Raw genomic sequence first — 20,713 nt, 5'->3', positions numbered from 1 at the left:
CCTCTGGGAGAGCTTCGCTGGCTTGTCTTGCCTCTTTGGGGTGACAGCCAGCCTCTCTTTTCCTAAGAGTTATAGGAAATGCTAACCTGGAGGTCTGTGGAGTGCAGGGGTCTCTCCTGGGCTCACCAGCAATTTCTAATGGCTCGTTTTCCTAATGGCTGCACATCATCTGATCCCCCTGAGTTCTGCATGGAGGGAATGAGGGAAATAAAATGCAAGGCTGGTCTGGAGTTCTCCCTGCGTTAGTGGTTAGCGCAATCTAGAACACTCCGATGCCCTGTTACGCCGCTTTGTGTTGCAAAAAGGGGATTTGGACAGTCAAAAAAGCCTGAGTGTAGGCTCTGCTCCATTTCCACAGTGGAAACCAGGGGTTCTCAGTCGGGGTGGTTTTCCCCCTGAGGACATTTTGCAGTGTCTGGAGACATTTTGGGTTGTCACAACTGTGGGGTGGGTGCTGCTGGCATCTAGTGGGTAGAGACCAGGAGGCTGCTGGTTCTCCCACCGTGCACAGGGAAGTGTCTGGCGCTGAATGCAATAGTGATGCAGTGGAGAAACCCTGTTGTAAACCTAGGCCCTCGTTTCTCCGTCTGTAAAATGAAGTCAGCCTAGATCATTGTTTTCTGAACTGAGTCATGGGCCATGGGTCCTAAAATGAGTTGAGTGGTTATAACTAGCATTTAAAAAGACAGAAAAGGTTAGAAAACATCAGAAAATATCAGAGTGCATGGCACACGGCAAGGGTAAATATGATATGAAATGTGTGTGTGTGTGTGTCCTGAGTCATAAAGTAACTTGTGTTTTTACTGTGCTTTCTGAGCAAAAGAGTTTAAGAGCCGCTTATTTAGATCCTTCCTGCTGCCATAGTATGTTTTTCTGAATTATAGGCTTCCCTAGATCACACTTGGAAAAATCTCATTGCCAGGCTGGACACAGTAGCTCATGCGTGTAATCCCAATGCTTTGGGAGGCTGATGGGGGAGGATTGCTTGAGCCCAGGAGTTCGATGCCAGCCTGGGCAACATAGCGAGACCCCCATCTGTACAAATATATACAAAAATTAGCTGGGCATGGTGGCACACACCTGTAGTTCCAGCTATTTGGGAAGTTGTGACAATAGGATTGCTTGAGCCCAGGAGTTTGAGGATGAAGTGAGCTGTGATCATATCTCTACATGTCACCCTAAGTGACAGAGCAAGACCTCAAAACAAAAGAAAACAAAACCCCAAATTCCCTTGCCACTCCCCTGCTCCGGCTGTGGACTGACTGCTCTTCAAGCCCCCTCAGCCATCCAGGGCCAGGAATTCTCCTTGCCATGCAGTTCAATCCTCACTGAAGGGCACGATGCAGCCCCACTCCTGCCCCTAGACTCCTGTTTTTGGTTTGTCTCTGGGTGGATGGGGGTTGGTTACCAGAACCTGAATCATCCCCTTCAGGAGCCCCAGTTCCTGCGGTAGGTGAAGCTCCCAGGGCAGCCAGCCCCACGTCCCCTGGCTGCCTGGAGCTGCCTCACACGGGCTCAGCCCTGGGCTGCCCCTTGGACTTCCTGATGCTGGTCTTTCCTGGGGCTGCCCAGAGCAAGCCCTTGACATACTTAAAACAGCACTCGCTTGAGTCCCAGCTCTTCATCACTGACTAGCTCTGTGATGATAGGCAAGTTACCCCAGGGTCTGCCGCCTGGCCAGCCCTGAGCCCCGCAGCCTGTGTGGGCAGGTTCCTCTGTTATTTACTGTAGGAGGGCTGGGGCTCTCCTTCCCTGTCATAAACTTCTGGTTCTCTCCTGTTTGATTTTTCTGCTTCTGCTGAATTCTTGGTTTATTCAGCCTTGCAGGCCTTACTTTTCAAACTTATAGCCATAGCGACCTCCGGGCTCCCCTGTGGCACCTGCTCAGCTCTGCCTCCTGTGGAACGAGTACCTTGCTTAAGTGATTTTGCATCTTTGGAAGCCTGTAAGAGCTGTGGATCAGCAGCCACAGGGCCATGCCAACCCCAAGCTGCCTGGCTGCCTCTGAAGCGTTCCCTACCCATTCTCCAGCCACAGTCCCTGGCAGACTTGGTCCCACCCACTCTTTCTGCATCCCCAGGAGAAGGAGAAACGCCAAGGAGGGGCTCACGGGGGTTCCTTTCCCGTTTCTAGGAGGGAGATGCCTTTGGCTTGGAGGTGACATATTGGTCGAGTTACCCAGTGAAGCCGAGGCAGAACTCCCTGTGAGATGGGGTGGAAGGAGGATTCGCTGATGGGGAGACAGGCTCAGTGGTAATAGGGACACAGACCCCTGAGCCCAGACCTCGTGGGCTCATTTGTCTGCCATCTGGCGGGTGGAGCCTTCTGCTCTGGCAGGTCTCCAGTGAGGAGTGTGGAGTGGGTCCCTGCCCTGTCACATGGGCTCACTCTGGGCTGTGTGTAGTGTTCAGAGCCCCAGCCCCAGAAAAGGCCGAGGGAGGGATTTGGTCTTAGGCCCAGTGCAAATGCCTAGGGCCCTGGAAGGGAGAGGGTGCAAACTGGAGGTTGTTACCTGGTTGTCCCATTTGTTTGGTTTTTCGACATTTTCTTATGGAAATTTTCAAACATACAGAAAAGTTGAAAGACTTCAAGATCCATATACTTCTCACTCAGATTCTACCATTACTGATAAATAAATTACTGAAAAAAAAGAAAAAGTTACTTTGCAGGGCACGGTGGCTCACGCCTGTAATCCCAGCACTTTGGGAGGCCCAGGCAGGCAGATCATGAGGTTAGGAGATCGAGACCATCCTGGCTATGGTGAAACCCCATCTGTACTAAAAATACAACAAATTAGCTGGGCGTGGTGGCGGGCACCTGTAGTCCCAGCTACTCGGGAGGCTGAGGCAGGAGAATGGTGTGAACCCGGGAGGCGGAGCTTGCAGTGAGCCGAGATTGCACCGCTGCACTCCAGCCTGGGCAACAGAGCGAGACTCTGCCTCAAAAAAAAAAAAAAAAAAAGTTTCTCTATGCAATCACTTTTCCAGTTGTTTGTTTTTCTTTGGCCAATTTCTTGCTGTCAGTAAGTTTGTTCAGCTTCTAAAGGTTTGCTTGCTGTAAAAACTGTTCTAGGTGGGAATGCAGAGCAAGGGAGACACCTCAGCTCAAACAGGACAAGTCCCCTTTCATTTGGCAGGCATCTCCATTTTCTCCCAGTTGTGTTGATCTGGAGCTCCGCAGAATGTGGTTTATGGACTGTGAGTGGTCTGTGTGTCTTTCCTGGTGGCTGCTGCTGCTGGCATATCATTCAAAACTATTCCTAGAATAGACTTATTATTTACGTGGGAGAGCCCTCACTGAATTTCCACCAGAAACAAGTCTATTCTGTAGCTCCTTCGGGTTGGTTTGGAGTGTTTGTGTGTTCCAGGGTGCATGCTATGTGTGTGCATGGTGTGTGTGCGGGTGGTGTATATGTGTGTGTGTGTGTGTGTGTGTCTGTGTGTGTGGTTGTCCTCCTGCAGCCTCAGTTCAGCCCAGAGCCCTGCTGGGGACTCCTCCTCTCCTGGCTAGGAGTGAGGAGACCCCTGCCCCAGCTCCCTGTTTTTGCGGTTCTGGCCATGGCAGGAATACCTTGAGTCAACAGACCTGCCAGGTCTTCTGGGCTTGGTTCCACGGACATCTTAGCCTCTTCTTGCCAAGAAGAAGCCCACACTCCCCTATCCCTTCTAGGAGAAGAGAGATTTGCTCATTTTTAAGACCAGCTTTACCCCTGAGTCCTATGCCCCATTCCTTCAGGACCTCAAGGCATTGTGCCCCACACGTCAGCTCTTTGTTTTCTCTGGCTGCCCCTATCTTTCCTATTTCCATTAATTTCTCAGTCTCCAAGGCTTGAGACCAGACTCTCTATTTTCCCTTCTGGGTCTTTTGATTCTTATGACCAATTAGTTATCTTTGAATATCAAAGACCCACCATGAGTAGCAGTTCTCAGAAACTAGATGAGGTTTGCTAAGCTTTGGTCACGCTGTGAAAAATGTCTTGCCTGTGTTTCCTTTTTCATGCCGGCCACCGTCCCATCACCCTTGTCACCCTGTTCAGCCCTCACAACCACACCATTCTCAGAGCCTATTTTATCATGTGTCTGGATCTTCAGACATTTCCATTGTCAACCATTTAGTGTGTCCTTATTAATTCCATGTGCTGTGTAAGGCATTTGACCCACACGATCTGTAAACTCCTGGATAATCAAATTCAGTAAACTTAGGTGGAGCTCATGAATCTCCATTTTAAACAAACAGCCCAGGGATTCTGACTTGGGCTGTCCTAAGATACCATTTTATTTATTTATTTATTTTTATTTTTATTTTTTTTTTGAGACAGAGTCTCGCTCTGTCACCCAGGCTGGAGTGCAGTGGCGCGATCTCCGCTCACTGCAAGCTCTGCCTCCTGGGTTCACGCCGTTCTTCTGCCTCAGCCTCCCAAAGAACTGGGACTACAGACGCCAGCCACCTCGCCTGGCTAATTTTTTTTTTCTTCATATTTTTAGTGGAGATGGGGTTTCACCATGTTAGCCAGGATGGTCTCGATCTCCTGACCTCATGATCCGCCTGCCTCAGCCTCCCAAAGTGCTGGGATTACAGGCGTGAGCCACCGCACCCGACCGATACCATTTTAAATAGCACTGCTAGGCCAGAGGGGGGTGGCTCATGCCTGTAATTACTTGCACCAAGGAGCTCAAGACCAGCCTGGGCAACACGGTGAGATCTTGTCTCTACAAAAAGAAAAAAAAAATTAGCTGGATGTGGTGGTACATACTTGTGATCCCAGTTACCCCGGAGGCTGAGGTGGGAGGATAACCTGGGCCCAGGAGGCAGAAGCTGCAGTGAGCCATGTTCACGTCACTGCACCCCAACCTGGGCAACTGAGCACAACCCTGTCTCAATAAGTGAATGAATGAATGAATGAATGAATGAATAACACTCTCCTAGAGCACCTGTTACCAATAACTCACAGTGTTGCCTTTTTGTTTGCTGCCTTACAATATACTCAATTGTCGCGTTTGTCTTCTATTTATACGCAGGTTGTAAACTCCCAGAAGCAAGAGATCATGCTTTTAGATTTTTCTTTTGTGATGTATGAGAGCCTACCTGAGGGCAATGTATCCAGAAGTCACTCAATAATTATTTTTAGATGAATGGAAAAATGGGTGAGAAAATGAGATTTTTAGGGAGATTTTTGCTGCTCACTTGTAAAGACTTTGGGGCGTTTTCTGCTGAGAAAAGGTTATGTAGATAATGATTCTTAATCAATGTATTCATTTTTTGAGAGGAGTAATAATCACTACTATTGACTTTTTTCTCTTTCAGGGGACTTCCAGAATGGCAAGAGAGTGAGTCTCTCCGTGTATCTTGGGGAATTTTTTGACATCCATTTGTTTGTCAATGGTACTGTGACACAGGGGGACCAAAGGTAAGCCCACAATGTCTGAGTTAGAAAGGACCCTAGGGATCCCCTGACACAACCCCCTCATTTTTAGATGAGGAAGCTGGGGCCCAGAGAATGGAAGCAAATGTTCCAAGGAAGTGAGTAGCAGGGCTGGGTGAGAGCCAGCTCTCCTGATTGCTGGTCTAGGTCCTCAGCCACTTTGCACCATGTTCTGAACCCTACAACATGGGGTTGGGGTTAGAAGGTGGGAGAGACATCCAGAAAATGCACGAGAAGCCCACTTCTGAACTTAGCCTTTGCCCTCCAGAGTCTCCATGCCCTATGCCTCCAAAGGGCTGTATCTAGAAACTGAGGCTGGGTACTACAAGCTGTCTGGTGAGGCCTATGGCTTTGTGGCCAGGATCGATGGCAGCGGCAACTTTCAAGTCCTGCTGTCAGACAGATACTTCAACAAGACCTGCGGGCTGTGTGGCAACTTTAACATCTTTGCTGAAGATGACTTTATGACCCAAGAAGGTAAGATGTTCTGGGATACCATTTCCCTAAAGTGTGGCCATGCTTTTTATTTCCTTGCTCATAAACCTTCACTAACATGCCTTCCCTGGCATTCAAGCCTCACTGTGACCTCACCTCAATTTACGTTGCCAGCCTTATATCTTTGCATTCCATTCCAATGCCTAGACCTCTAGTGAAACCAGGTCTTAGAGCTCCTCAAAGCTGACTTCGTTCAACTTTGAATTCTCTGTAGCAACTTGCACGTGGCAGGTGGTTGGTCAATGCTGGGTAGTTTGAGTCGATCCTCCTCAGCCCACTACAGTGGAGTGGATAAAATCTATGGAGTGGTCGGTCCTCCACACCATCCAAAAAGGCCAGTTTATGTGTGTGTGCATGTGTGTGTTCACGAGCAATAGAAGGTAATATGGATAATATGAAAACACTAGGCCGGGCGCAGTGGCTTACCCCTGTAATCTCAGCATTTTGGGAGGCCGAGGCAGGCGGATCGTGAGGTCAGGAGATTGAGACCATCCTGGCTAACATGGTGAAACCATGTCTCTACTAAAAATACAAAAAATTAGCCAGGTGTGGTGGCGGGCGCCTGTAGTCCCAGCTACTCGGGAGGCTGAGACAGGAGAATGGCGTGAACCCAGGAGGCAGAACTTGCAGTGAGCAGTGATCGCGCCGCTTCACTCCAGCCTGGGCGACAGAGCGAGACTCTGTCTCAAAAGAAAAAAAAAAAAAGAAAACACTAAAGATGAATATTTCAATCTTCTTTAATTTCAATTACATAAACATTCAATTAGTTATGTTCCCTTGCCAAAGCTAAACACTTACATATGTTATCTTTCTTCCTTATGACCCAACCACTTTCTGATTAGAGAGTAAACATTGCAGAGAAACAATTGACTCTTCCTTTCATTGGAATGTACCATATTGGAAAATAGCATGATAGTTTATTTTTCGGTTTTCTCCAGCACTGATTTTATTGTCTGATATGTACATTTAGGGCTATAAATTTCCCTGTAAATATCACTTTAGTTGCACTCTATATATGTGTGTGTGTTTGTGTAAATATGTATATATTCTGTATATGTGTGTATATCTGTAATTATATATGTGTGTGTATATATATGTATATATATACACGTGTGTGTGTGTGTCTGTGTGTCTCTGTGTGTGTGTATTTAGAGATAAGCTCTTGCTAAGTTGCCCAAACTGGTCTTGAACTCTTGGGCTCAAGGAATCCTCTTGCCTCAGCCTTCCTAGTGGAATTATAGGTGTGTGTTACTGTGCCCAGCTGTACCAATTTTGATACGTAACATATTTCATTTTTTAAATTTTCTAACTTCCATTTTGAGCTCTTTCTGAACCTATATACATTTAAAAATTCAAAAGTTTGAATTTTTTTTTTTTTTTTTTTTTTTTTTGAGACGGAGTCTCACTCTGTCACCCAGGCTGGAGTGCAGTGGCGCGATCTCGGCTCACTGCAAGCTCTGCCTCCTGGGTTCACGCCATTCTCCTGCCTCAGCCTCCCGAGTAGCTGGGACTACAGGCACCCGCCACCACTCCTGGCTAATTTTTTGTATTTTTAGTAGAGACAGGGTTTCACCGTGTTAGCCAGGGTGGTCTCCAACTCCTGACCTCGTGATCTGCCCTCCTCGGCCTCCCAAAGTGCTGGGCTTACAGGCGTGAGACACTGCACCCGGCCTGAAGTTTTTAAAGTTACCTATTTGTAACTAAATTGATTTCTAAATTTGGTTAAAAAATTGTGGCCTAGTTAAAAAATTATAGACTTGTTTGTAGCCTTTTTTTTTTTTTGCAAGTGTTCTATGTATGCTCAAAAATAATGTATTCTCTGATTGGTGCAGGACTCTATCTATACTTGTTGAATTAAGCTTTTTAATTGTGTTTTCCAGATCTTCTGTATGTTTACTACTTCTTGTCTGCTTATTAATGACCCATTACTAAAAGAGCTAAATTTTTCTATAATGGTGGTGAATTTGTCACTTTCTTCATGTAATTCTGTCAAATTTTGCTTTGTGTGTGTGTGTGTGTGTGTGTGTGTGTGTGTGTATATATATTTCTTTGTTTCTTTCTTTTTTTTTTTTTAAAGACAGAGTCTTGCTCTGTCACCCAGGCCGGATTGCAGTGGTGAGATCTCAGCTCACTACAGCCTCCACCTCCCAGATTCAAGCGATTCTTCTACCTCAGCCTTCTGAGTAGCTGGGACTACATCCAGGTGTCACCACACCTGGCTAATTTTTATATTTTTAGTAGAGATGAGGTTTCAGCATGTTGGGCAGGCTAGTCTTGAACTCCTGACCTCAAGTGATCTGTCTGCCTCAGCCTCCCAAAGTGCTGGGATTACAGGCGTGAGTCACCATTCCCGGCCTGCTTTGTATATTTTTGAGCCTTTGTTATTAGTGTTTAGAAATACTGAATCTTTCAGCTGGGTGTGGTGGCTCACGCCTGTCATCCCAGCACTTTGGGAGGCCGAAGTGGGCGGATCATGAGGTCAGGAGATCGAGACCATCCTGGCTACCACGGTGAAACCCCGTCTCTACTAAAAATACAAAAAATGAGCCAGGTGTGGTGGCAGGTGCCTGTAGTCCCAGCTACTCGGGAAGCTGAGGCAGGAGAATGGCATGAACCTTGGAGGTGGAGCTTGCAGTGAGCTGAAATCGCACCACTGCACTCCAGCCTGGGCGACAGAGTGAGACTCCGTCTCAAAAAAAAAAAAAAAAAAATTGAATATTTCTAGGGAATTGTTCCTTTAATGTAATGACTCTCATTTTTACCAATGCTTTTTGCCTTCAATCTGTCTGATATTAGTATAGCTATTCCACCTTTCTTTTGGTTAGTGTTTGTTCGATGTATCTTTTTCCATTCTTTCAACCTTTCTATGTGATTTTGTTTCAGATGTGTGTCATGGAAGCACCACATGGCTCTATTTTATTGTTCTTTCAAAAGTCAGATTTATTGAGGTTAATTTACAGATAGTAAAATTCACCCTTTCACATACAGTTCTGTTGGGTTTTCGCAAAAGTGTAGAGTCATGTAACCACCACAATCAAACTACAGAACAGTTTTGTCACCCTCAAAATCACCATGCTCCTTTGTAGTCAAATCTTCCCCCAACTCCTAGCCCCTGGTGGCCACTGATCTTTTATCTGTTTCTGTAGTCTTGATATTTCCAAAATTCATATAACTGTAATCATACCCTATTTGCAGTATTTAGTCTTGTAAGTCTGGCTTCTTTCATTTAACATGGTCCGTGAGAGGTTAATCCATATTGGTGCATGTATCAGTAGTTTGTTCCTATTTATTGCTAAGGAGTAGTTACCACAATTTGTCTACCCATTCACCAGTTGAAGGACACTTTGTTGTTTCCAATTATGGAAAATTATGAACAAAGCCAGTGTAAACATTTGTGTATAGATTTCTACACCCCGCCCCATTTTTTATTGTGCTATGATACATGTAACATAAAATTTACTATCTTTTTTTTTTTTTTTTTTTGAGTTGGAGTTTCACTCTTGTTGCCCAGGCTGCAGTGCAATGGCATAATCTCAGCTCACTCCAACCTCCGCCTCCCGGGCTGAAGCAATTCTCCAGTCTCAGCTTCCCAAGTAGCTGGAATTACAGGCGTCCGCTACTATGTCCAGCTAATTTTTGTATTTTTAGTAGAGACGGGGTTTCACCATGTTGGCCAGGCTGCTCTTGAACTCCTGACCTCAGGTGATCCACCCCCGCTCAGCCTCCCGAAGTGCTGGGATTACAGGCGTGAGCCACCGCGCCTGGCCAGAATTTATTATCTTAACCATTTTTATGTATATAGTTCAGTGGTATCAGGTACATTCATGTAGTTGTACAACCATCACCACCATCCATCTCCAGAACTCTTTTCATCTTGCAGAACTGAAACTCTATATTCATTACACAATAACTTCCCATTCTTCCCTCTGGGCTCCTGGAAACCATCATTTTACTTTCTGTCTATGATTTTGACTACTCTAAGTATCTCATATAAGTGGAATCATACAGCATTTGTCTTTTTGTGGCTGGCTTATTTCACTTTGCATAATGTCCTCAAGGTTCATTCATGTTGTGGTGTATGTCAGAATTTTCTTCCGTTTTAAGGATGAATAATATTCCATTGTATCAGAGGAATTTGAGGAAAAGAAAAAAAAATTTCATTGTGCATACAGACCTTACATACTTTGCTTATCCATTTATCCATCAGTAGACACTTAGATTGCTTCCACCTTTTGCCTATAGTGAATAAAGCTGCTATGAGTATAGGTGTACAAATAACTCTTCAAAACCCTGCTTTCAGTTCTTCTTTATTTTTTTTTGAGACGGAGTTTCCCTCTGTCGCCAGGCTGAAGTGCAGTGGCCTGATCTCGGCTTACTGCAACCTCCACCTCCCAGGTTCAAGTGATTCTCCTGCCTCAGCCTCCTGAGTAGCTGGGACTACAGGCGCATGCCACCACGCACAGCTAATTTTTTTTTTTTTTTTTTGTATTTTTAGTAGAGATGAAGTTTCACCATGTTGGCCAGGAGGGTCTCCATCTCTTGACCTCGTGATCTGCCCACCTTGGCCTCCCAGAGTGCTGGGATTACAGGCATGAGCCACCGCACCCGGCTCAATTCTTTTGAGTATATTCCCAGAGGCAGAATTCCTGGATGATTTCTAATGGCAATTCTATTTTCTTCATATATTTCATGATTTATTTTTCAGGTATGTGAAATTTTAAAATATTGCCTTTTACAATATCTATTTCTCTTTACTTAAAAGGAGAAAAATTTGATATGCAATTTCTTCTTAAACATTTTTTAAATTTTTTCTTTTTAAAAATTTGTATAAGGCCGGGCGTGGTGGCCCACACCTGTAATCCTGTAATCCCAGCACTTCGGGAGGCCGAGGTGGATGGATCATTTGAGGTCAGAATTTCAAGACCAGCCTGGCCAACATGCGAAACCCCATCTCTACTAAAAATATAAAAATTAGCTGGGGGTGGTAACACATGCCTGTAATCCTAGCTACTAGGGAGGCTGAGGCAGGAGAGTTGCTTGAACCCAGGGGACGGAGGTTGCAATGAGCCAAGATCGCCCCACTGCACTCTAGCCTGGGCGACAAAGTGAGACTCTGTCTCAAAAAAAAAATTGTATAAATTTATGGGGTACAAGCGCAATTTTGTTACATGCACAGATTGTGTAGTGGTCAAGTCAGGACTTTTAGGGTACAATATACTTTGTACCCATTAAGTAATTTCTCATCATCTGCCCCACTCCCACTCTCTCTCACCTTTCTGAGTCTCCAATATCTATCATTCTACTCTTTCTGTCTGTGTGTACACATCTTTTAGTAACCACTTATTGGTGAGAACATGACTTTTGGTGAGAATTTGACTTTCTGTGGTTTGTTTCACTTAACATAATGACCTCCAATCCCACCCATGTTGCTGCAAAAGATGTGATTTCATTCTTATGGCTGAATAGTCTTCCATTGTGTATATGTACCACATTTTCTTCATCTAATCATCTGTCGTTGGGCATTTAGGTTGATACCATGTCTTTGCTATTGTGAATAATGCACAATAAATATACTAGTGCAGGTATATTTTTGATATATTGATTTCTTTTCCTTTGGGTAGATATCCAGTAGTGGGATTGTTGGATTGAATGGTAGTCCTATATATATATATTTTTTTTCCGAGACAGAGTCTCACTCTGTTGCCCAGGCTGGAGTGCAGTGGCCTGATCTCAGCTCACTGCAACCTCCAGTTCCCGGGTTCAAGCAATTCTCCTGCCTCAGACTCCTGAGTAGCTGGGACTACAGGCGCATGTCACCATGTCCGGCTCATTTTTTTTTTCTTTTGTATTTTTTTAGTAGAGGCGGGGTTTTACCATGTTGGCCAGGCTGGTCTCAAACTCCTGACCTCGTGATACGCCCGCCTCAGCCTCCCAAAGTGCTGGGATTACAGGTGTGAGCCACCGCGCCCGGCAGTCCTATTTTTTTTTTTTAAAGTTCTTTGAAAAATCTCCATACTGTTTTCCATAGAGGTTGTACTCATTTACATTCTCACGAACAGTGTGTAAGAGTTCCCCTTTTTCCTCATCCTTGCCAACATCTGTTATTTTCTGTCTTTTTAATAATAACCATTGTGACTAGGGTAAGATGATATCTCATTGTGGTTTTAATTTGCATTTCTCTCATGACAAGTTATGTTGACCATTTTTTTCATATTCCTGTCAGATATTTGTATGTCTTCCTTTGAAAAATGTCTACTCATGTCCTTTGCCCACTTCTTGCTGATATTATTTGTTATTTTTCATTGTTGTTGAGTTGTTTGAGTTCCTTGTGTATTCTGGATACTAGTCCCTTGCTGGATGAATAAGTTTGCAAATATTTTCTTCCATTCTGCAAGCTGTCTCTTCACTCTGTTGATGATTTCTTTTGCTGTGCAGAAGATTTTTAGTTTAATGAAGTCTCATTTATCTATTTTTGTTTTTGTTGCCTGTGTTTTTGAAGTCTTAGTCAGAAATTCCTTGCCTAGGCCAATGTCCAGTCCAGTTTTCCCGAGGTTTTTTTCTAGGATTTTTATAGTTTCAGGCCTTACATTCAAGACTTTAATACATCTTGAGTTGATTTTTTTTTGTATATGGTGAGAGATAGGGGTCCAGTTTCATTCTTCTGCATATGGCAATCCAGTTTTCCCAGCAACATTTGTTGAAGAGGGTGTCCTTTCCCTAGTATATATTCTTGTCAGCTTTGTCAAATATCAGCTGGCTCTATTTCTGGGTGTCTATTCTATTCCATTGATCTGTGTGTGTGTGTGTGTATATATACACATATGTGTATATATACATATATGTGTATATACACATATGTATATACACACATATATACATATGCGTGTACACACCATATGTGTATACACACACGTGTGTGCATACACATATGTGTATACACACGTGTGTATACACACACATATATGTGTGTACACACATATACACACACATATACACACATATGTGTGTACACACATATACACACATATACTTGTGTACACACGTGCACACATATACGTGTGTACACACACATGTATACACTGCACACACATGTATACACATGTACACACATGTATACACACATGTATACACATGTGTGCACATGTATACACATATGTATACATACACACATATATGTATATACACACACACATATATATATTTTTGAGACGGAGTCTCGCTCCGTTGCCCAGGCTGGAGTGCAGTGGCGTGGATCGGCTCACTGCAAGCTCCGCCTCCTGGGTTCATGCCATTCTCCTGCCTCAGCCTCCCTAGTAGCTGGGACTACAGGTGCCCACCACCACACCCGGCTAATTTTTTGTATTTTTAGTAGAGATGGGGTTTCACCGTGTTAGCCAGGGATGGTCTCGATCTCCTGACCTCATGATCCACCCACCTCAGCCTCCCAAAGTGCTGGGATTACAGGCGTGAGCCACCACGCCTGGCCGATCTATGTGTATATTTTTATACCAGTACCATACTGTTTGGTTACTATATTCTTGTAATATATTTTGAAGTCACATATTGTGATGCCTCCAGCTTTGTTCTTTTTGTTCAGGATTGCTTTGGCTATTCGGTCTGTTTTTCAGTTCCATATGAATTTTAAGATTGCTTTTTCTAATTCTGTGAAAAATGACATTGGTACTTTGATAAGGATTACATTGAATCTGTAGATTGCTTTGGGCAGTATGGTCGTTTTAACAGTGTGAATTCTGATCCATTGGCATGGCAATTCTATTTTTAATTTTTTTTTTTTTTTTGAGATGGAGTCTCGCTCAGTCGCCCAGGCTGGGTGCAGTGGCACAATCTCGGCTCACTGCAAGGTCCGCCTCCCAGGTTCATGCCATTCTCCTGCCTCAGCCTCCTGAGTAGCTGGGACTACAGGCGCCTGCCACCACGCCTGGCTAATTTTTGTATTTTTAGTAGAGACGGGGTTTCACCATGTTGGCCAGGATGGTCTGGATCTCTTGACCTCGTGATCCGCCCGCCTCGGCCTCCCACAGTGCTGGGATTACAGGTGTGAGCCAACGTGCTCTGCCTGTTTTTGTTTTTTTGAGACGGTCTTACTGTGTCGCCCAGTCTGGAGTGCAGTGGAGCAATCTCGGCTCACTGCAACCTCCACCTCCCAGGTTCAAGCTATTCTCCTGCCTCAGCCTCTGGAGTAGCTGGGATTACAGGCACGCATCACCATGCGCAGCTAATTTTTGTATGTTTAGTGGAGACAGGGTTTCACCATGTTGACCAGGCTGGTCTCAAACTCCTGACCTCAAGTGATCTGCCCACCTCGGCCTCCCAAAGTGCTGGGATTACAGGCGTGAGCCACCTTGCCCAGCTGACTGTAATGGTTTTGAACATTTTTAATGCAGCTGCTGTTCAATAAATATTTGTCGAATGAATAAAAGAATCAGCCCTTCCCTTTCTGAGCACATGCAGAATCTGTGCCTTCTTTTGGTTTTTAACTAATACCTAGTTTTAAGAGAGAAAATTCCGCCTGCCCCCATAAATGTCATGTTCTCTCTGTCATTTGGACATGACCCAAAAGCTTAATTTTCTAAAAAGCCAAAGTGCTGGGATTATAGGCATGAGCCACCACGCCTGGCCCTGATGCTTCCTATCTTTCATCAGATTTAGAACATTTTCAGTCATTTTTTTCTCCTTTGGGAACTGTGAGAAATATGTTGGATTACTTTATTTTTATTTTGTTTATTTATTTTTTTATTTTTGAGATGGAGTCTCACTCTGTCGCCTAGGCTGGAGTGCAGCGGCGTGTCTCGGCTCACAGCAACCTCCGCCTGCCGGGTTCAAGCAATTGTCCTGCCTCAGCCTCCTGAATAACTGGGACTACAGGCGCCCGCCACCATGCCTGGCTAATTTTTTGTATTTTTAGTAGAGACGGGGTTTCACCATATCGGCCAGGCTGGTCTCAATCTCCTGACGTCGTGATCTGCCCTCCTCGGCCTCCCAAAATGCTGAGATTACAGGCGTGAGCCACCGTGCCTGGCCTGGATATTTTTATTTCATCCCTTTTTTAATCTTTACCTTACTTCCATTTTTTTTTTTTAAGCTCTTTATCCCTCTGTGTTGCTTTTTAGGTCGTTTGCTTGGCTCAAGTGTTGTGCTCATGCTGGTTGGTGAGAATTGATTGTGTGTATCTCTTCCCAGCTCCACATTCACTGATATCACATTGGTAGCTTGAAACTGGCCATGGTAGGAGTATTTACACGATGGAAACCAGCAAATGCTACAAATCAGAGCTTGCTTTTTTCCTGGAGAAGGGGATTATCAGCTCATCTCTACGTAGATCTATCTTCTAATCCACTAATTCTCTCTCAACTGTGTCTAATCGGCAGGTGATGTCTAACCACCATCAATAGAGGTTTCTCTTCATTTCATTAACTATATTTGTAATTTTAGAAGGTAAACCTGGCTCTTTTTCTACTCTATTATTTTTCTTATTATCTTGTTCTTTTATGAAATTTCCATTTCTTCTTTACAACAATAATTTTAAATATGTTTGTTTTATAACCTTTATATAGAAATTTTATTATCTGAAGTTTTTGAAGCTCTAATCTTGCTATTTCTGTGTCTTTCTTTATTATTATTATTATGCTTTAAGTTTTAGGGTACATGTGCACAATGTGCAGGTTAGTTACATATGTATACATGTGCCATGCTGGTGTGCTGCACCCATTAACTCGTCATTTAGCATTAGGTATATCTCCTAATGCTATCCCTCCCCACTCCCCCAACCCCACAACAGTCCCCGGAGTGTGATGTTCCCCTTCCTGTGTCCATGCGTTCTCATTGTTCAATTCCCATCTATGAGTGAGAACATGTGGTGTTTGGTTTTTTGTCCTTGCGATAGTTTACTGAGAATGATGATTTCCAATTTCATCCATGTCCCTACAAAGGACATGAACTCATCATTTTTTATGGCTGCATAGTATTCCATGGTGTATATGTGCCACATTTTCTTAATCCAGTCTATCATTGTTGGACATTTGGGTTGGTTCCAAGTCTTTGCTATTGTGAATAGTGCCGCAATAAACATACGTGTGCATGTGTCTTTATAGCAGCATGAGTTGTAGTCCTTTGGGTATATATCCAGTAATGGGATGGCTGGGTCAAATGGTATTTCTAGTTCTAGATCCCTGAGGAATCGCCACACTGACTTCCACAATGGTTGAACTAGTTTACAGTCCCACCAACAGTGTAAAAGTGTTCCTATTTCTCCACATCCTCTCCAGCACCTGTTGTTTCTTGACTTTTTAATGATTGCCATTCTAACTGGTGTGAGATGGTATCTCATTGTGGTTTTGATTTGCATTTCTCTGATGGCCAGTGATGGTGAGCATTTTTTCATGTGTTTTTTGGCTGCATAAATGTCTTCTTTTCAGAAGTGTCTGCTCATGCCCTTCGCCCACTTTTTGACGGGGTTGTTTGTTTTTTTCTTGTAAATTTGAGTTCATTGTAGATTCTGGATATTAGCCCTTTGTCAGATGAGTAGGTTGCGAAAATTTTCTCCCATTTTGTAGGTTGCCTGTTCACTCTGATGATAGTTTCTTTTGCTGTGCAGAAGCTCTTTAGTTTAATTAGATCCCATTTGTCAATTTTGTCTTTTGTTGCCATTGCTTTTGGTGTTTTAGACATGAAGTCCTTGCCCATGCCTATGTCCTGAATGGTAATGCCTAGGTTTTCTTCTAGGGTTTTTGTGGTTTTAGGTCTAACGTTTAAGTCTTTAATCCATCTTGAATTAATTTTTGTATAAGGTGTAAGGAAGGGATCCAGTTTCAGCTTTCTACATATGGCTAGCCAGTTTTCCCAGCACCATTTATTAAATAGGGAATCCTTTCCCCATTGCTTATTTTTCTCAGGTTTGTCAAAGATCAGATAGTTGTAGATTATTTCTGTGTCTTTTGACTCTTGCTCAGAGTGGACTGTTTCATCATGTTTCATAATTTTCTATTGTGAACTCATCTTTGAAGGGTTTTGTGTTAATATTTCAATATGGAGTTACTAAATCTTATAAGAATTATAAATAGGAATCTCAAATCCATATGAGGGCTTTCCCACAAGTACAGATTTTGAGGGAGACGTTTTTCCTCACTTATCCAGAGCTTAGACTAGGTTAACAAACTTTTGTTTCCTTGTTTTTTTTTTTTTTTTTTTTTTTGAGATAGAGTCTTGCTCTGTCACCCAGGCTGGAGTGCAGTGGCGCGATCAGGGCTCACTGCAACCTCCTCTGCCCAGTTCAAGCGGTTCTTCTGCCTTAGCCTCCTGAGTAGCTGGGATTACAGGCATCCACCCCCACGCCTGGCTAATTTTTGTATTTTTAGTAGAAACAGGGTTTCACCATGTTGGACGGGCTGATCTTGAACTCTTGACCTCAAGTGATCCACCTGCGTCGGCCTCCCAAAGTGCAAGAATTACAGATGTGAGCCACTGTGGCCGGCCCATTGTTTCTTAGAGTAGATTTTTTTTCTTGTGAACTTTCTCATGGAGGGTGTTGTCATCCTTTAAGGGTCCCAGCTTCACAATGGGGGTCTCAGGATGTCCTTCCTACATCATGGAGATCCAAAGCTGTTAAACCCACACCCCTTCGTTGGCAAGATTGCCACCCTTGCCCCGACTTCAACACTCACCAGGTCTGTTTTTCCTTTTTCTCTCCTTATCTTTTTCCCCCTCTTTCTTTTTGCTTTTGAAATTTTTTTTTTTTGAGATGGTGTCTCTCTCTGTTGCCCGTGCTGGAGTGCAGTGGTGCCATCTCGGCTCACTGCAAGCTCCGCCTCCCAGGTTCACACCATTCTCCTGCCTCAGCCGCCCGAGTAGCTGGGACTACAGGTGCCTGCCACCACACCTGGCTAGTTTTTGTTTATTTTTAGTAGAGATGGGGTTTCACCGTGTTAGCCAGGATGGTCTCGATCTCCTGACCTTGTGATCCGCCCGCCTCAGCCTCCCAAAGTGCTGGGATTACAAGCATGAGCCACTGCGCCAGGCCTGTCTTTTGAAATTTCTTATACTTTTTTGTGAGATTAGTCATGAATTCAATAGGGCATTTGTTCATTGTAGTGGCACATGTTTCAGTGTTTTCTAATCTGTCATGTTGCTAGAAATGGAAGTCCCAGCCCTAAAATATCTTTCATATTCCCAGGCTTTAAGGTTTAAAAACTGAAAATGAAGTCTATACTGTGTTGGTGTTTGTTGGTAAAAATTCAGGACTCTGGTGATATTTCAGAAACCATCCTCAAAGGACTGGGGGTTTAGTTGTCTTTGGTTGTTAAAGACTCAACAATATTTGTCCCCAAACGGTTAACTTTCCTTCCTGACTTCTAGGAATCTGCTCAGCTTGGCTTTTACTTAGGCTTTCAGAGAGTTTTCTCTAAGCAAGAATATTTGTAATTCCATCTCTTGGACAGCCTATGTCTCATTTCAGATCTAGCCCTTAAAGTTTCACTCCACAGATGGTCAGGGCTAAAAACGACCCTAGAAGTCATCTAGTCTAACTCCTTATTTGCACATAAGGAATTGGGATCAGCCCAGATCACACAGGGTCATAGAGGGGCTTTGCCCAGGCAACAACATGAAGCGTCCTCTATGTCCCTTCCTTAATGTGGTTTATTAGAAAGTGTCAAAACCTGTGTGATATGGAGTGACTGAGTACCCAGAGAGTACCTGTCGCAATGTCTGGCACACAGTCAACATGCCACAAATTTAAATACTCTTGCCTTTGGCTTCTCCCATATATCAGTTTCCTGTGGCTACCAACACATTACCACAAACTCGGTGGCTTGAAACAACTGAAATTTATTCTTTCATGGTTCTGGAGGTCAGAAGTTTGCAATCAAGGTGTTGGGAGGGCCAAAACTCCCTCCAGAAGCTCTCGGGAAGCATCTGTTCCTAGCCTCTTCTACCATCTGCAGTCATACCTGACTCATGGCTACATCATTCCAGTCTCTGCCTCTGTCTTCACATTGCTTTCTCCTCTGTGTGCGTCTTTGCCCGTCTCCCTCTGCCCATGTCTTTTTTTGTTTTGTTTTGTTTTGTTTTGTTTTTTGTTTTGGGATGGAGTCATGCTCTGTCACCAGGCTGGAGTGCAGTGGTGCATTCTCGGCTCACTGTAGTCTTCGCCTTCCAGGTTCAAGCAATTCTCCTGCCTCAGCCTCCCGAGTAACTGGGATTACAAGCATGTGCGGCCATACCTGGCTAATTTTTTTGTATTTTTAGTAGAGACGGGGTTTCACCATGTTGGCCAGGATGGTCTTGATCTCCTGACCTCGTGATCTACCCTCCTTGGCCTCCCAAAGTGCTGGATTACAGGTGTCAGCCACCGTGCCCGGCCTCTACCCATCTCTTATAAGGATACAGATGATTGCATTTAGGCTCACCCAAGTAATCCAAGAGAAACTCTTCCTCTCAAGATCCCTAACTCAAGCACATCTTTTGCCGTATGAGATAATATTTACATGCTCCAGGGATTAGGAAGTGAATATATCTTTGGTGGTGAGGGGGATCTTTTTCTGCCTATCAAATCCCCACATACCAACTGACTATATTCTAAGGTCTCATTTATATTTTCCTTCCCCGGGGACAGTTTATTTACTATTTGCAAATGCATTACTTGACCTTGAGACATACTTCACTCTTCCAGGCCTGGCTATGCAGAAAACTGCTCATCCCAATACTGCAAAGGTAGTAGTCTCATACTGCCTTTGTAATACAGATTACGCAATTACTTTGCACCAGGCCATGTAGGTCCATGAGGCCCTCACAGTCTATTGTGAGTAGCTGACAGTAGCATGAGCACTATAAGTACTAAAGCACAGATGCTGTGAGAGCCTGGAGTATGCAGTGACTTGGGGACTGGGCTTAGGTTCCATGTCATATTCTTACCTTCATTCTGCAAAAATATTTTGAGCATTCATAATCCACTGTATAAGAATTTAGAGATAAGAGACACAGCCCATACCCTTAAGTAAGGAGCTCACAGTTGAATGGGAGATGAATATGAGCAAAAACAATACAAACCAAAGGTGATGAGTGTTTTGGTAGAGGGATGCCCAGGTGCCATGGTGCACAGGGAAGGTGACACCCATACAGGCTGGGGTGCGAAATGGGAGTAGAGCTATTCAGAAAGGACCATTCACTCACCAGGACCACACCTGGAGGCAGTGGTTCTTGAGCTGCATCTTGAAGAAGGAATGGAGATAGTTAAGGCAATAAGGGGGAGGAGAACATTCCACATGGAGGGAGAAAGGCACATGAAGGCATGGAGAAGTGACAGGGAAAGGGCATTTCCTCATCATCTTTCACCTCATCTCCCTCGTCGTAATTGTAACCATCCATCCATCCATCCATCCATCCTTCTTCAGTCTCCAAGTGTCTGCTGAGCTCTGATGCCCATGCCCTGTGGTGTTAGGTTGAGCACTGTATGCATGCTTATTGTTTAATTTAATACAAGTTTGATTCAGGTAAAAACAGACCTAGAGCCTGGTGTGGTGGCCCACACCTGCATTCCCAGCTACTGGGGAGGCTGATGTGGGAGGATTGCTTGAGCCCAGGTGTTCTGGGCTGCAGAGCACTATGCATGAATATGGGGGCCTCCTGGGGAGCGGGGGACAACTGGGTTGCCTGAGGAAGGGTGAACCAGCCAAGCCGGAGATGGGTCAAGTCAAAACTCCTGTGCTGCTCAGTAGTGGGATTGCACTTGTGAATAGCCGCTGCACTCCAGCCTGGGAAACATAGCCAGACCCTGTCTCT

At 44.3% G+C, this 20,713-nt stretch overlaps 1 protein-coding gene across 1 annotated transcript in view; it reads left to right on the top strand.

The window, feature by feature from the left end:
* The window catches only part of VWF (von Willebrand factor), a 176,120-nt gene that overhangs the window by 8,450 nt on the left and 146,957 nt on the right, over window positions 1-20,713 (top strand). The window contains exons 4-5 of the mRNA XM_031016658.2: window positions 5,305-5,407; window positions 5,691-5,899. Of these exons, the coding sequence (XP_030872518.2) occupies window positions 5,305-5,407; window positions 5,691-5,899 (312 nt within the window). The remainder of the gene's footprint in view (window positions 1-5,304; window positions 5,408-5,690; window positions 5,900-20,713) is intronic.

Source organism: Gorilla gorilla, chromosome 10 (genome assembly GCF_029281585.2).
Source record: "Gorilla gorilla gorilla isolate KB3781 chromosome 10, NHGRI_mGorGor1-v2.1_pri, whole genome shotgun sequence".
Classification (NCBI taxonomy): Eukaryota; Metazoa; Chordata; class Mammalia; order Primates; family Hominidae; genus Gorilla; species Gorilla gorilla.
This window is presented reverse-complemented; position numbering and strand designations above follow the sequence as displayed.